This window comes from Elgaria multicarinata, chromosome 8 (genome assembly GCF_023053635.1).
Source record: "Elgaria multicarinata webbii isolate HBS135686 ecotype San Diego chromosome 8, rElgMul1.1.pri, whole genome shotgun sequence".
NCBI classification, from domain to species: domain Eukaryota; kingdom Metazoa; phylum Chordata; class Lepidosauria; order Squamata; family Anguidae; genus Elgaria; species Elgaria multicarinata.
Window position 1 is genome coordinate 93,846,126 of NC_086178.1, and position 17,210 is coordinate 93,863,335.

A 17,210-nucleotide genomic window follows, 5' to 3' on the forward strand; every position below is an offset into this window, starting at 1 on the left:
AAAAGCTAGAGGAAAGAGCAAGAAAGGGAATATGTGAACTTTTGTCAGCTCCCCTTCCTCTTCTAGCACCCAGCAGTGCTTCCCAGACTGTTCTGGAGGGTCCTTCAAAATCTATGGAGCAGATTTTTCAGAAGGTGGAAGGGGCTGCAAGGGGAATGGGGAATGTCCCATCTTCCCCACCAGCAAGAGCATTGTCTGGACACAGGGCTTTATGTTTCCGCTGGCCAGATTTGTATTTATAGCCACACAGCAGTATGGTGTGCCTATACGTATGTTAATTACACACAAGCAACATAAGCTCTTTAGATACTATTCCCTGTCCTTGAGATCTCGAATCAGTTCTTTGCACTATGGCGACCAGCTTATCTCATTTACTCACCTATGTTCTGGGGCCTATAAATCTGTTCAGCAGTACTGGCTCTAGCTGTCTCAGGAATGAAAAGGCCCCTGACTATGCGCATTTATTTATTTATTTATTGCATTTATATACCGCCCCATAGCTGAAGCTATCTGGGTGGTTTACAAAGATTAAAAAACTGGACATTAAAAATCAATATACAAAATTTAAAGCCATAAAAATATAAAAACAGCTAAAATTTAAAACAATTTTTAAAACAATTTTTATGTTTTTACTTTGCTTCTTTCTCTCTAACGGGAGTCAGTAGACTCTGACACTCTCAGATTTGCGGGTGTTCCTCCATCTTTTTTTTGCTTATCTTTTTTTACATAAGGGAACCCTCAAGCATTCTACACACCTCTCACCTCCAGTGGTACAGACCAGGCAGGTGGGTACTAAGTCTATGTTTCCCTTGTTCCTTCTAGTCTTTGAGCTTGCATAAAGCCTCTTTAAAAGTTTTGGATCTGGTTCAGTACATCCCCTTTTTCTAACATGGTATTTTGGTGCAAGGACATTTTGAGCCAGGTTCTTCCAAGGATCAAGGCTGTCCTCTAACAAGTCAATATTCTGTGTTCACAAGTCCACAGGCACTCATGCAACACAATGCAAAGAATGCACACTGACTTCTTGTTTGCTCAGGCTTAAGCCCCTGATATTGATAGCCCAGTATCAGAGATCTCTGTGTGTGTGTGTGTGTGTGTGTGTGTGTGTGTGTGTGTTTATGAACACAAATATTGAGAAAACAGCAGTACCAGGAATAACAATGCCACCTGATAGCAATGTGTACATGTACGTACTGCAGAAAGCTCTCCCATATGGTCCAACCAGCCCCCAAAGCCCACTTACTGGAAACCCAACATGAAACATAATATAAGTAGGGGGGGGAACCCATCAACAGAATTTTAATATTCCTATTCATATTTATAACAGCTCCATTCAGACAATCCCTCCTCTGTTTCTCTTGAGAATGGCTTCTCTCTCCCTTTCCTATTTAGCACTAACCAAAATTTGCTGCAATACCCAAGTAGTCAAAGAAAAGTTAGTGCTTGCCCTCCAAACCAGAATCAAAACCCATAGTTGTCTCCTCTCAAAATTCCTGGAGTGTGCTACTTAGTCTTCTTTTGCTCGCCCCTCCCCACACCATGCAACCCCTTCCAATCTGGTCTATGAACCCCGCCGCACTCTACTGAAACTGCCCTCACAAAAATCACTGATGACCTCACCACCACAAATCAAAAGGTCCTCATTCAGTCCTCATTCTTCTGCTTCTGATATCACTCTTTATTAAACTCCCTCTTTGTCCTAGGTCTCTGTGATTCTCAGATGGTTCCCTTCCTACCTATATAATGTTTCCATAGGTGGGAAGCCCTCTGCTTTTCTTCTCCGTGTTGCAGTCAGGGGCCAAAGTATAATATATATTTCACTATCTTACACTGTCAACTGTTATTCATTCAAGAAACAAATAAAGCAGGAACAGCACCCAGTATTTAGACATTTCCTGATTTTGCTCAATGTAGACTGGATTGTGTTTATAGAGCTCAACAATACTGGCTCTGCTTTGTCTGACACACAGAAAAACAATGATAAAAAGTAAACAAAAGAGCTAACCACTATAAAACCTGGTTATGCTGTTGTAATATTCATTTAGCATTGCATTTGTTATTGTTGACGTCTGTTAAGCATTGTAGATCTCCTATATGCCCCCTCTTTTTTAAATCTCCATCTGTACAGTTGAACTCTGCAATCTCATTTCTAAAAGTAACTTTGGCACTTTTGGAACTTAGCGGAAAGACTGTACTACTTCATCAGCTGTTATGCTCAGTTGGTTGTTTTCTGATTTGTTCCAATGCCATCTGTACTAATAAATATAACTCTCCCTATCCTAGTATGCCACCATATTTCAGCTGCTGCATTTTACCATCAAATTCATGTAAGTCTGAAGCATGAAGAAATCCTTGTATTCCGAGAAAAGTATCACACACACTGTGGATAGGATGCATGTCAAATAATTCAAGAAACATGGGGGGGGGAGAGAATTCACACATCTAAACCTACGTTTGTTATACCTGCCTTGCAACTTTGCTACCCATTTTCCCCACATATTTAGCCATTTCACAAACACCAATAAAAATTGGAGTGCAGGTTAAGAGAAGTTCCAACATGTGTTAACATATGGCTTAGTAAGGTGAAAATACTACCACAGTGTACCATAAGTGTGTATTTCAATACATCTACTGAGCCTCTTCAAAATCAGTGGATGATACACAACTTCTGCCGTTAAATCTTTGCAGTAAGCCATGCAAGTTTCATACTGTTTTATGTGGTATGTATGTGTTAGATTTCCTTAAAGATGTGTGCAGATAGAGAGTTGGCAGGTATCTTCACCAATAATCTTTATTAAAGCCATGGCTTTATTATTTATTATTGTTTATTACATTTCTATACCATCCAATAGCTGATATTTCTGTCCAAATTTAGGAAACAGTAAAGTAGTTGTGTAGTGCATGAAAAGCCTATCATACCATTTGTATGCCTTGGGGACTGGTTGTCAGATGGACAACATTCCCTACCTGTTCTGTACCCCTATTCTAATTCATGTAGTCCTCTTAGAGAGGTTGAATCATCATTTAAGATTATCCAGGAACATAAACAAGCCTGACCCTTGGGTGGCATCCTTATATATTGTATATTAATAAATTACCTTCCACAGTCGCTTATACTCCCATCAGTCATTTTTTAAAGACACCCTCGGTGAACGATTCATATCAGTACTGCTGCTAGACATGTTACTATACTGACACTGACAGCTTTTGCTTGCCCTTTTTGTACTTACTACAACTGGACAGATATGGTCTCGCTGTTTGCTGTTATTAGTATTTTACTAAATCCATATCTTGTTTTCTACTTGCCAAAGGCTTGTCGGTACAATGGGAAGTATTTTCTTTCTCATATAAAATATAATTTTGATGTTCTAACTTATTGGTATCTCCTTCTCTTTTTCTCCCATCTCTGTCTGCCCCATTCTTGTCATACCATATTCTCCAATGACACAGAAGGGCACTGCAGGCACAAGAGGGTTAGCAACTCTAATGGACCAGGAGGATTCTAAGAGGGACATTGCAATTCTAATACTAAAATGGCCTTCCTGGTACCCTCCCGATGTGTTAAAATACAATGCCCTTAATTCCCAGCCAGCATGGGAATTGTAGTCCAACACAACTGGGGGTGGGCACCAGGTTGGAGAAGGCTATTCTAATGTCACCAAGTGCAAACTTCCTTAAAATCATTTCATCCTTATGACATTTAATTAGCACAAATCAGTTTATTAGAAACAATCATTTTCTACTTGTATGTTTGATGGTAATTAATGATATTATTCCTGATAATTGTTTTTAATTTTGTTGTGTTTTACATGGACATAGTTCTCAATTTACATTTGCAGGATCATAAAGGATCGCTAAGATTTATTTATTTTTGAGAACTTGCAAATTGCATTAAAGCATACTAGCATATTTTAGTTGAAAGCTTTTACTGCCAGTAGCTAAGCCTTAGGAGAGAATGGGGGCAGAGGGGTCAGGGGGAAATGCCAGGAAACCTCCAAAGAATAGGTGATCATGGGAAAGGGAGTGGGGTCAGGGGGGCTATCTAAGGGTCAAATTTGGCCCTAGGCCTGAGCTTCTGAACAAATGGATTACACATGCACCCAATTCCTCACCATGCCCAGACCATAGTAAGCAACATGACTGCAAAAGCAGATGAAAAGGAAAGCTGGGTGTTATGACAGTAATCTCCAAGAAAGTGTGTAATGCATTAGATTCATTTGTTCATCAGGCAAAAAGGGCAGTCGAATAAAATATACCCTATTGCAATACAATGAAATCTATATGTATCTTTTATGTATTTTATAATTACTTTTGTTCCCTGCCTCGATCAAAATGGAGAGGCGGGTAAGAAATAAAATTATTATTATTACTATTATTATTATACTTGGCAAATATTTTTCAAAACTTCAATGCTCTGTTTCATAATACTTTTTTTTGCACCGGGGGAGGGGTGTGTGTTCCTTCCCACCAAAATATCCTTGAAAAAAGAAGCAACTTCCAATTAAAGAATGTAGGTTTGGCTTTCCAGATTTTGGTTTTTATTTATTTATTTATTTATTTATTTTATTGCATTTTTATACTGCCCAACAGCTGAAGCTCCCTGGGCAGTTCACAAAAAGTGAACAAACAAACAGTATAAAACAAACAGTATAAAAACATGATATAAAATACACGTTAAAAAGTGATTAAAAACATACCACACATGATTAAAACATCTTTAAAACATTCTAAAATTTTATCATCGGGCCTATTTGTTGACCCCATACTAAATTTTGGTCTTTTCCACTTAAGATCAGATTTTCCACCTTGATACACGTTGGAATCTTCCTGTATGTATCCTCACTCTAAATAGTTGGCATTAGGTTTTTAGCACATTAAAACAGATAGGGTTCCTCCCACAATTACGGCTGTTAAAGACGTGTGGCACATAATGTCAAGTCAATTACATTTTGATCCATTTTCTCATGCTAAATTGACTCTATGGGGAAACCAAAATTGGTAAGAAAACGTTTTTTATGGAGAACTTGGACGGATACATTGATTTTTTTACCTTGGATCAATTAGTGGATGCTGATTATGAGATTTTGTCATTCTTGGCTTTATATATCAAATGCACTTTGCTTGTTATGGCTAAATGGCAATACTTCCAACTCCAGCATTTGTTCGAATCTAGGTTTGACCCTCCTGCTTTTACAGCTTCAGTCTCTGCTATTGGAAGCACTTGTTGAGCCTGATCAGTTATATTAACCCACGATCCTGTGTATAAATACTTGTCAGCAAATAAATATGATACCCAGGGTCTTAAGCATGAATGAATAGGGAACTGGACTGTCCTGTTTTACCCTATCAATGGATTGCTGCTTTAGCGCCTGTATCTGAAATGTCTATGGATCTCAGATTATTCAGCAGAAACTCTTGTTCCTTGTCTACTGGATGCCAAACATCTCTTTAACAAGGATTTTTCTAAGTTGGAGGTGTAACACAACTAATGCTTCTTTTAAGCATATGTTTTGGCAATACCCATTGGTTGCCTCTTTTTGTGAGGAGGTTATTATACAGATAAACCCTGTATTGGAACAAACTTTTAATATTTACTGATGGACATGTCCTGTGAAATTATCTACCTGCTTCCTGGAATTTAATGCATGATTAGCAAATGGATTCTCTGAACCCTTTTGACAGCTAAATGATTGATATTACAACTTTGGAAAAATAAACGCCCACTTCCTATAATGTAATGGACTGAGGACCTAACAATGCTTTCAACATTTGAATGGACGGTATATAGAAACCACTTGTGAATGGATACTTACTTGCCAATATATATTTGGTCTGCCTTTGTTGAAGTTTACATATAATTCTTACAAATCTGCATTATATATATATACACACATATACTTCATATGCATATAATGTCACTGTTAAAAAAAACCAATGCAATAAATAATCAGTTTCCAAAAACCTCTCATGCTTATACATACAAACAAATTTAGGCATGACAAAGGCCAGGAAGGGCTTACTGGCAGCCCATCGGTGCATCAGGACTCTATCCTGCCATTTTGGGTCTCCCCACCTCTCTCTAACAGGTAGAGACAACCGCCTACTACCTGTATGCTTGGTCACCTAGCATCACCAAGTTGGAAGCAGTGCTTACAATGTACTGTTTCCAACTTGGTGGGTTCCCACGCAGGGCAAGAAGAAATGCCCCAAGCTACATACTCTTCTCATTTTGTGCATTGGGCTGGAAGCAGCACATCACCTGCTAGCAACTATATTGGATGCCATTTCTGATCCAACCAGTCCCTTAATGGCTTCCACAATAACACTTGTGAAGTCTTTCCATTATCACAGAACCTGTGGGGTATCCTCAATTGCTTCATGTGGGCTACTCACACCAAGCTGGAAGCAGCACATCACACAACACTTGCACTGACCAAAGTCCTGTTGCCAACCCAAGCTGAACCTATGCATACTGAAAAGGACATCCCATAAGCCTATTCTCGCAAACGTCTTGGAGTACTCTGTCACCAGAAATGGAGCCTTGCTTAATACTTGCATTGGGTGAGACACAGATTCTGACTTCAGGGGAGCCCAGCACAAGGGGAGCAGAAATCTTGCAAGGCTGAACAATCCCCAGCAGCAGCGACATCACTTTGAACCATGCAAATAAACCATAATGTGGCTCCCCTACCCCAGACATAGTATGAGATGTACCCCCACTCTGGCACTGGATGATCTTTGGGCACTACAAGCAGGAGTAGCTCATGTGGATTTATGCCTAGATAGTTAGATTCCTGGTTGAACTGTGAGGCCTCAGCACACTGTGGAGGTATGTGCTTGGTACAGGCATGACTCCACACACACATGCTGCTCCCTGGGAGCAGGATTCAATTGTCAGTACTACTGAGGACTAGACCCCCAGGATCTATTTGCACTCATGGAAACCTAAGTGTCTTATCCTCTATGCCCAAGATCCAGAAGCCAATTGTACCCATAGTCATGTCATCTCAAGTCCAAAACTTTATATCACACATTTTCTGTATTGTGAAGAGAAAATCATCAATATATTTATTTATATCCTCAAAATAATAATAATAAAGAAGTAAAACTTGGTTATGAAAAAACGACTCTGGCTCAGTGAAAAGGGTAGATAAAAATCTACTCATTAAATTGGAGGTCTTGCCCCAGGACTTATTGCATCCAATAAATAATAATGTGTAGTCAAGATCACTTACAAGGAAGTGCTTCTCAAACAACCTTGAACAAGCCTGTTATATTTACAACATTGTTTCCATTATGCCAATGTATGCATGCTGGATTGCATCCTTCCAGCACAGCCAAAGTTGACTAATAACGCAATCTTAGGCAGGCCTAACTCAGAAGAAAGACCTGGAGTTCAGCTGGGCTTACTCCCAGGTAAGTAGGTGTAAGATTGCACTGCAAGTGGCTCTACCCCCAATAGAGCTAAACTGGTACAATCCACATGTAGGTTTTCCATTTCAAGCCTCATGTACTTTTATTTACTTGCTGTTTCAGCTGTCTTCTGGTGGCAGCTGAAAAACAGCAGCAGCAAGAAATGAGTGCGAGGAACACATCAACGGAGTGGAGCTGAATGGAGCATATAGGAGAATTTCTTAGTAAACTCTGCCCAAATGGATTTTTGGCTGTGGACCGGTCTGTTCCTTCTTTAAATTACCATTTCTTATTGAGTATTTTTACCAGTATCCTAAAACATATTTACTTGAAAATTAATCCCATTCATTTTGGTGGAACAGACTGCTAAATTAGGATTGTAGCTTGAATTTCTGTGTTTATTTATTTATTACGTTTTTATATTATCCAATAGCTGAGGCTGTTGGCTTGTCAATTAAAATGCAAATAAAATAAAAGTCTAATTTGCAAACACTCAGCTCCATAAAAAATATCAACTAATATAAAAATCAATGCGTTATCCCAAACCCAAGTGGCAAAGAGTGACCACGTGCAGTGCTAATAAAGTTATGGATGTATTTGAAAAACATAAAGCACAAACACACCTCAGAACTCATTACCATTCTTAATACAAATGGAACTGTAGCACATTCAAGTACTCTTCAGTACAGTTCTATACATGGGACTTACTTATGAGTATACATTGTGTTTACAGCCTATGATCCACAGAGTTTAAAGGTACTTAAATTTTCTCTAAAGCCTATCCAAAGTGTTTGAAGAACTCATTTTATTTTTATAACTAGTTCCCTTCATTTGCTACTGTTTTGTCTAATTATCACATGTCCAATTTTTAAACAACGAATTCCAAATAGCACAGCCGGCAAAATACAAGTTAACTATTCCACCGCTCATGCCGAGTAATCTTCTACCATCATCCTAGTTCCTAAAACATGGTATACCAGTTAAGTTGGTAGCCACGCCAGGGCTTCATCACATTACATGAAGTTATGCCAGAGTCATAGGCAAACACCCCGATACAAACACACCAACATATATGCACAATCCATTTTCACTTTGGAATCCTGACAGTAAACACATCGGCCAAGATTCAGAATTCTGCAAAGCTCCAATGACACACTGAGTCTGCTTATGTGGGAGGTGCCCAAATTCTCAACTATGGGATGGGGATTCCCCATAGTAAACAGGGATTTCCTCCGCACGTGCAGAGGAATTCCCTGTCTCAGTGAAAAGAACATGATAGCTATTTATAGGGGTCAGTAGTATATGTGCACAAATAATACTGACTATGCACATGAGAACCTTTTTCCTGCAGCTTTTTGCCTGTGCAGCTCCATGCCAAACCAATCCGCTTTTGAAACTCCACTGAATTTAAAAACCTGTTTTCAGTTCAACACACATTTACGGGGTGGGTGAGGGAGAAATCCATATTTTGTGAGGAAAATCATTTTAAAGACTTACCCATTTCAGACCGCAATTGTCTGAAACGTGCTAATGGTTACAGAATAACCAGAAATTCATATTTATTTTGGAAAAATGAGTTTGGACACCCCACACTGAATATTCAAACACTGACATCCCTCAGTTAATGTTTAACATACATCCTGAACAGCTCTTAAACACAGCCTCCTCTTTAAGAACCCAATTGTCACTTTCAGCAAAAACCTAATCATAATTGCTCAGAAGTAACTCAATGAATTCAATGGGATTTACTCCATACTAAGCATGTTTAGGATTGCAGCCTTAATGAATCAAGGATGATACAAATCCTTTTCAATATATCAGGAACGGTTAGATTTTAAACTGCAGCTTTGTGCACAAAGAGTTAAATCTCTGCAAAACATACCATAACCAGGGAAAGACAAAAATGTTACCATTTTTTAATATTAGTCATAAATATGTAAAGTAGTACTTCCTGGCATGTCCACCCTTTTACTTTCTATATCATGTCAAGAAAGCCTGTTTAAAATGGATTGCTTTTTTCTGTACAAATTATTAATACAGCAAATGATCAGTTATTACCTTCCGAACTGTTTGCTTTCTCTTCTGAGGCCTTTTGTTTTCAGTTAGCACCTAAAGAAAGATATATTGCAAAATAAGTCTTGGTGAATAAGCAAAGAAATTTATTTCTTAAAGCATTTTCCCCCCTTACAACCCTAGAACACAATGTTTAAAACACAGCCATAGGGGCTTTCTATGCAAAACTTTAAAAGGAACTGATAAGACTTTAGACGCTGAAGTCACCGGAATCAAAACAAAAACGGGAAAAAGGGGGTTAACAAGGAAGGAGGGGAAAAAAATAACCTTTTCCCCCACTCAAAGTCGGGTTTAATAAGGCTCTGCATTCTTCACAGCAAAACCCACAAGGTAGCCATCTTGCTTCCTTCTGCAGAAGAACCCTCTACAGTGTAGCACTTCTTCACGCTGCTTTTTGGGTATTATTATCATGGTGTTTTAAAAAGGAACAGCAGCAGCAGCAGCAACAGAAAGCAGCAGCACAGCAAGCTCTGCCTGCCAACACTAGGGACGTGCTGGGCATGCCTCTGAAATATTATTACGAGGGGGGGAAGAAGAAGGGGGGGAGAGAAGAGGCTCCAGAAAACGATCAGCCAATGGCAGGGCGAGGCCAGCCGCTTCCAAAGCGCTCTTCCCTGCCTAGCCCTTCCCAAACAAAGGGTCTCCTATGTGTGGGCTTTACTCCGAGCAAAGGGACATCAGGGCGGGTGCAAGCTGTGACATGGACTCCCTGCGACCGCGGATCCGGCCGAGGGGAAGGCAAGGCTGGAGGGAGAGAGGCAGACACGGCAGGGGCCAAAGCGGAAGCGAGGTGTAAAAAAAGGAACGAATGAACGAAAAGTCCCCAGCTTGGGGTCTATCTGGATGATCCGAACGTGCGAGAGAAAAGATCCGGACGAGGAAAGGGAATATGATCCCTTTGGGGAAAGCTGCGATCGCTCCCTCTGCCTGACAAGCATCTCACACTCACTCACACTCACTCACTCTCTCTCACACACACACACACACACACACACACACGCGCGGAAGGTATTGTGCATTTTTACTTTATAAGGCAAGGGCTACAGATTAAGTGCTTTTTTTTCTTGCCTTTTTTTTTTTTTTTTTTTTTTTTTTTTTAGAAGAGGGTTATGCGAGGACACAGGTACCGCTAATGCCTGGGCAACCCACACTCCCCGTTGCACGCGCACTAGCCGCGCCTCGAGGCTAATTAATAGCTAATGATAAGAAAAATGAAGGGAGTCGGAGGGAAAGGGCGGCTGGGGGGGAGGAGCACGGAGCGACAGGGAAAAGAGCCGAGACAGGTTAATATCCTCCGCCTGTTGCGAGGGCAGGGTAAAATATTTTGCGTGCTCAACAAGTTGATCTTTTCGTTTTTCTTTCTTTTTTGAATCCAGAGTCATTAAAGAGTCCCCAAACACTGGCTGGTTGGCCCAGGTTAAGGCATTGTTCTGCCATGGTTTCAGAGAAAGATAGCTCTTGTTCCTACAAACGCACACACAAGCTAATGTGTGACAACGCAGCCCTTGTACACATCTCCTCCTCCTCCACCCAACAGCAACATGATCGATTTAATAAAGGAATAAATCTCTTCAGAAAATTGAGATTCAATTGGGTTTAGTGCAGAACACTTCATACTAGCAGTAAGCGCTTACAACATGGTCAAATTCTACATGGACAGAGAGAGAAGAGAAAAAGCAGTTTAATCAGCTTCAAATGCCTTGAGAGTTTCAGGCAAAATGCCACCTCCGCTTCAGTGGTCTCTCTGGGAGAGAGAGTGCTTCCAGACAAGGCTTTTTACCTCACCATTGCGCTGCCTCATTCACAGAATTTTACATTGTCATCATCCAGTCATGATCCTCCTGTGTTTTCCCACCACTTCTGTTTTTTTTTTCTTTTCTTACTGCAGAAAATCCATTAGGAGAAAAAGCTGCACAATGGCCCAGTTCACATGTCATAATAATCCCTGCGTTAATTCCAGGGCCAAGCAACAGCACGTAATCGCAATGCCTCAAACATGCCCATTGGTTTCATCCCATTCCTGGATTTTTATCATGATGTCTAAACCTGGAACTCTGGGGTTTTTAGGTGTTAAACAACCCTGAGTTAATCCAATAATTACCCATGGTCAACTCTGAGCTGTGAGATTATGGGAGTTGTTAGTCCAACATAACTAGATGGCACCAGGCTGAGGAAGACACACACACCCTATATCCAATGCAATTTGCAGCAGTTCCACAATTCTTCAACAGATAAGTTGAAGTAGAAGGGTTCCCTGAAGGATGAGAATTTAGAAATCAGCAACATAAACAAAGTCCCTTCCTGGTAGAGCATACTGGCTATGTTGCATGTTTAGAGAGAAAAGAAGCCCTACAACTCCCAGCATTCCCCAGCCAGCCCTAAGCTACTAATCAGGAAGTTCCTGGTTCAAATGTCACCTCTACCATGAATCCAAGAGGTAGCCTTAAGTAAACCACTTTCTCTCAGGCCGAGTCCATCACCTACAATATGGATGGTGATAATGATACAGACCTTACAGGGTTGTTGCAAGGATTTCAACTATATAGTGCATGTGAAGTTCTTTGAACACCTGAAAGCACTATACAAATGCTATTGCTAAGTATCATTATTATTGCTTCACATTACAACTTCCACTACTTTATGAACTGAGACATATGCATTACTCACATGATTTAGTCCATTTCTCATTTTATTTTTATTTTATTTTACTGGACGTTTTAGGACATGTCTTGAACTAAACACGCCTCATGTCAGCAGAAAAATTCTGTAAGTTTCTTATTTGCATATAAAGAATACTGTACTGGAGTGGATACTATTGGGAAAGTCAAATGTTTAAACTTACTAATCCAGCTTTGCAAATAAATCCGCAATGGTTACTAGCACTCACAACATACTGAAAGCCTCCAACTACCTACTTTTCCATGTTACAAGATCTTCCCAGACTGCTCACCAAGAACCAAATCCTACACACAACCAGATAAGTGGCTATTCATAAGCCTATATTTGTCATCCGCACTGTAATTTAACACCACATAAAATGCATTATAACCCATTACAGTTTAATCAACTAGTTACTAATAAACACGTGAGATCATCATAGGACGCCATGCATCTAGTTCTGTAGTTGGGAAGCTGCCCCATTAAAGAGGTATTCTCAAGTGCTCGGGGACATGCTCAGCTTACCCTGGCCTTTCCAAGCCCAACACATAGTAGGCTTATCAGACAGACACACAATGGGCCTGTTCAGACATGCTAAACCATGGTTAGGTCACTAACCCATCTGCAGTAAATGGTTAGTGAGCATGTTTAAACCATGGTTATGTAGCCACCATGGTTCGGAATGTTTCACATGAATGTTTCACATTAAGCATTTTGAGCTAAACATGGCTTAGCATGTTGTGTGAACCAATCCTAACCATGGTGACAGTTTAAACATGCTCTCTAACCATTTACTGGAAAAGGGTTAGCAGCCAAACCATGACTTAGTGTGTTGTCTGAACAGGCATGCAAAGTCATGGTTCACTCGACACGCTAAGCCATAATGTTTAGTTCAAAATGCCTAACCACTGTGGTTTAGCATGTTGTCTGAACAGGGTCAATAGTGACCAAACCTCAACCTATGAATACCAGACCAGAAGGAAAGCTTCTGCCATTTCCTGTTCCCCCCGAATTAGTGATTAATCCCAATTTAACCAAGAGCAAAGGTACATACTCACAAGAAGATTAGTTACCCCTCATCCAACCTGAACTACCCTACTGCAACAACAATCAGTGTGGTTAGGCACTGGTTAAAAATGGTGATTTCCTATGCATAACTTGAACTTTTTCTTTATTAAAGTAAAAGCCATTTCATGAGTTATTCTTTTTCTGAATAGAAGTATTTCCATGTATATGTGAAACATATATATACATTGACACATGTAACAACTGCATATTTTGCTGGTGTGGATTTGTCTGTGTGCACAAGCGCATATTTACAAAATGCGGTGGCTTACATGGGTGTTACTTTTAGGTTTTTTCTACCAAGAACTCATGCCTTTTCTGTAGAAAAATTATAGCGTATGAAGCAGTTTACTATGACAAAGTTTGAGAATTCGTGCAGCCCAATCTTCTGTATGTTTACTCAGATGTTGGTCCCACTTTCTACAATGGGGTTTATTTTCAAGTAAGTGTGCATAGGATTACAGCCTTAGGATAAAATCCTGTGCCCACTTACCTGGTAGTAAGCCTCATTGAACACAGTAGTACTTAGCTCTGATTAAATATGCATAGGATTCCACCGTTAATATAGTTTTGATACATCACAGCTTGTTGTTAAAAAAAACAGAATTTTCATCTGCTATCCCTTCACAGCCAAGATTCTAAAATTGCATTTATGCACAGAATCAGCCAAAGAAAGGACATTTTGAGGATGTAAGGTGCACCTGGATTTTTTTCTTATCAAGTTTCTGAAAGTGTATCTAAGTTATATAAGCAAACTCAGTTCCTGTTTGCCTGTCTAGTGGAAGAAAATTAGGTAAAAGTTGGAAACGCTACACATGATTCACTAAGTGTAAAGCATCAACTAATACCTTCCTTGCTAGCTATGCTGCGCTGTAGGAGCCTGTCAAATGTTTGCATTGCAGAACCGTTCTTCCGTTTCTCACTTTTTACCACGTTGCAGAATATTCTGCCTACAAATATTTTACTCTGTTTTTACAGGAAATTCCCCTGTTTGTTTATACACCATAAAGGCCAAGCAGGGACAAAAATGTTACTGATGCCATTTTTAGAATTCTCAGGATGAAAAGTGTTTGTCGCCGATACAAATTAGAAGAGACAGGGCTAGATTCATAAACTGAGAGCCTTATATTCAAGGTACAAAATGCACACCATTCCCCCCGTCCCACAGAAGTGCCCACAAAAATGAAACTGACAGCAAAAAAGAAATAAAAGAATAGGGGCTAGCTCATTAAAAAGGCAGAGAGAAGGCTTAAAGGAAAGGGTGAAGAAGCAAAGCCACTATACAATGAGAAGGTCAGAAGAAATCAAAGGGAAGCATGTTTAGCCTAGAAAAAAGATCGACATAAAAGCTAGAATTCATCCTTTTCTTGAACTGGCCTCTGCCGAAATCTTTTTTGTTCCTTGCCTTAATCGCTTCTTGTCTCAACTCCTGCCATTCTTTCATGGTGACCCGGGCAGCTGTCTGTTTGCTAGATAATAATAATAAAAAATACACAGGTACACATAATATTGCAGCAACAATGTTGTTGGAAAGCTGGAACTAGCTTATGTACTCCATCACTGTTCGGCTTTTAATCAAAAGCTTATGTGCTTTATGTGTTCAAATGTTTCCTTGTTCATTTACTTCTACAGAGTCCCCACCCCCTCAAATGTACTCAGAAACCTTTTTCTTAGACCTAATACCAGTTTGGCAAGAGAGGGTCCACTTCACCTTCACTTGCTCCCTCAAGTGACCCTGGAAGTGCTCCAATGCCACATCAGTGTTGGATCCTGGAATGGATCCTGGTTATGTTTCCATGGATTTACTAATTGCTGAGGAGCTGGAGGAATCAGAAGACTCAGCAGAAAACTTAAAGGTCAACGTTGCACCTGGACATTGATGTCATGATTGAATAATTGGTAACTTGATTGTTTCAATTAAGGGATTGCAAGCAGTTGCATCACTGTACAGTTAGCCTATAAAAAGGAATGTATTCCCATGTACATGTATCAGAAATGATCACTCAGTAATGATCTATGTATCAGAGCTGTATTGACTGACCGTATATAAGTATTTGTATTTGTGATTGCCATAACTAAATTATATTTTTATATGCCAGTAAAGGTTTGTTTAAACCTACTGAAAGTCTCAGTCTTAATCTGTGTCTGTGCTGACTTTGCTGGAAACCGCTGCAAAAACTCTGCTATATGGTTATTGGCCAGAAGCCCAGTCTGGCAATAACTAAATCAGGTTGTAAATATAAAACCAACATATCCCAATAGGTTATGGGCCCAGGTCCCAAAAACAACCAGCAAGCAGAGTGGTTACAGCAAGAACAGTAGGACTGAAGAATTAAGCCGTGGTTGATTAAATTCCTGAGCGTCTTTGTTGAAAGTCGTTGGAACAGACAGCCGGAAAGCTATTTCGTATAGCTGGTGTCTGAAAAATCACATGGAGAGAACTGGCAAGAGTGGTTTTGAATTTAAGGGGGCGCTGAGGAAGCTGAAACTGTATAGCTGGTCAGGCCCTAAAAGAAATTAAACCACTGAAGGGGTTGTATATCAGAAACAACCTGTTAAATTGAAAGTATGGCACTAAACGTTGGGAACACTGTCCCTATGGAATTACTTACAGACGAAAATTACATGTCATGGTCATTTAAATTAGAAATGAGCCTGAGAAATCTTGATCTGTGGGAGGTTGTAACAGATGCCCCAGCAGAAGATTTGAATGCAGCAGATTTACGGGAGTGGAGGCGTCGCGCTGAGCGGGCAAAAGCCCACATTGTTTTGTCCATGAGGAATGACCAACTGTCGTATATAAGCAGAGAAAACACAGTTGATGTTATCTGGACTAAACTGAGAACTGTTTATGTTAGTGATACCGCAGGAGCTAGAATAAGTTTAACCAGAAAGCTCTACCGTACACTGATGAAAGAGGGAGAAGATGTAAAAGCCCATTTGCAGAAATTAAGAGACTGTTTTGAAAGTCTAAATGCAGCAGGCTTACCTCTGAGTGACGAAATGAAAACGTATGTGGTTCTGTCGAGCTTACCACCGTCCTGGGACGTGCTGGTGACAACTTTAGAAGCAATGCGGATCCAGGACATGACTTTAAATTTGATATCGGGCAGATTGATAGAAGAATGTCAAAAGAGGACTTTGAGAAAGTCAGCCCAAAGCAGTTCAGGCGACAAACCAGACGCGTTTGCAAAATGGTCTGGGTATGAAGGGGTTAAGGCTTTGGTGAAGAAGGAGGAAAATGAGTCAGCGTTTTCAACTTCGAGAAAGCCCAAACCTAAGAAACCTCTACGGTGCTTCAGGTGCCAGAAGTTGGGACATTTGCAAAAGGATTGTAGAGTTAAATTACAATCAGAGCCCAACAAAGAGGACAGAGGGAAGAATAAATCAGTGCAGCTAGTGACGGCAGAAGCAAGGAGTCAGCTCTGCAAGCAAGCAGAAGGAAAGAGCTTCCAGTGGCTCATAGACTCTGGTTCTTCTACAGTGATTTCAAATAGACCTGAGTTCTTCCAGGGCTTCAGGGACTCTTCTGAAAAATCAATCACGCTGGCTGATGGCAAAAAAGTCCAAGTGTCTGGCGAAGGCTCGTGCAGACTACCTTTTTTGAAAGAATGCTTTGATAATGCATTGTTTGTCCCCAGTTTAAGTTATTCCCTTCTAGGAGTGTCAAGTTTAACAGAAAAAGGTTTCTGTGTGTCTTTTGAAAAAGACAAATGCTTTATTCGGAAGCATGGACTCCTAAGAGGAACTGCAAAGCTGCAGAATGGATTGTATTTTATACAGGACAATCCAAATGAGGAAGAAACTCCAGAGGTGCAAGCAGGTTGTATGGAAACCTTTGAAAATGTTCCTAACCATGACAATTGCATCCATGTTTTACATAGGAGACTTGGGCATTCAAGTTTTAAAGTTCTGAACAAAACTCTGAGTTTTTCAGAGGGTGTAAAAGTTTAGAAGTGCAACAATTTTCTGGATTATTTGATTTGTAAGGTTGCCAAGTC

At 40.1% G+C, this 17,210-nt stretch overlaps 1 protein-coding gene across 1 annotated transcript in view; it reads right to left on the minus strand.

Moving 5' to 3' along the window:
• Positions 1-17,210, minus strand: part of TET1 (tet methylcytosine dioxygenase 1) — a 71,168-nt gene that overhangs the window by 43,330 nt on the left and 10,628 nt on the right. Inside the window, exon 2 of the mRNA XM_063133065.1 lies at positions 9,472-9,522. Within this exon, the coding sequence (XP_062989135.1) occupies positions 9,472-9,522 (51 nt within the window). The remainder of the gene's footprint in view (positions 1-9,471; positions 9,523-17,210) is intronic.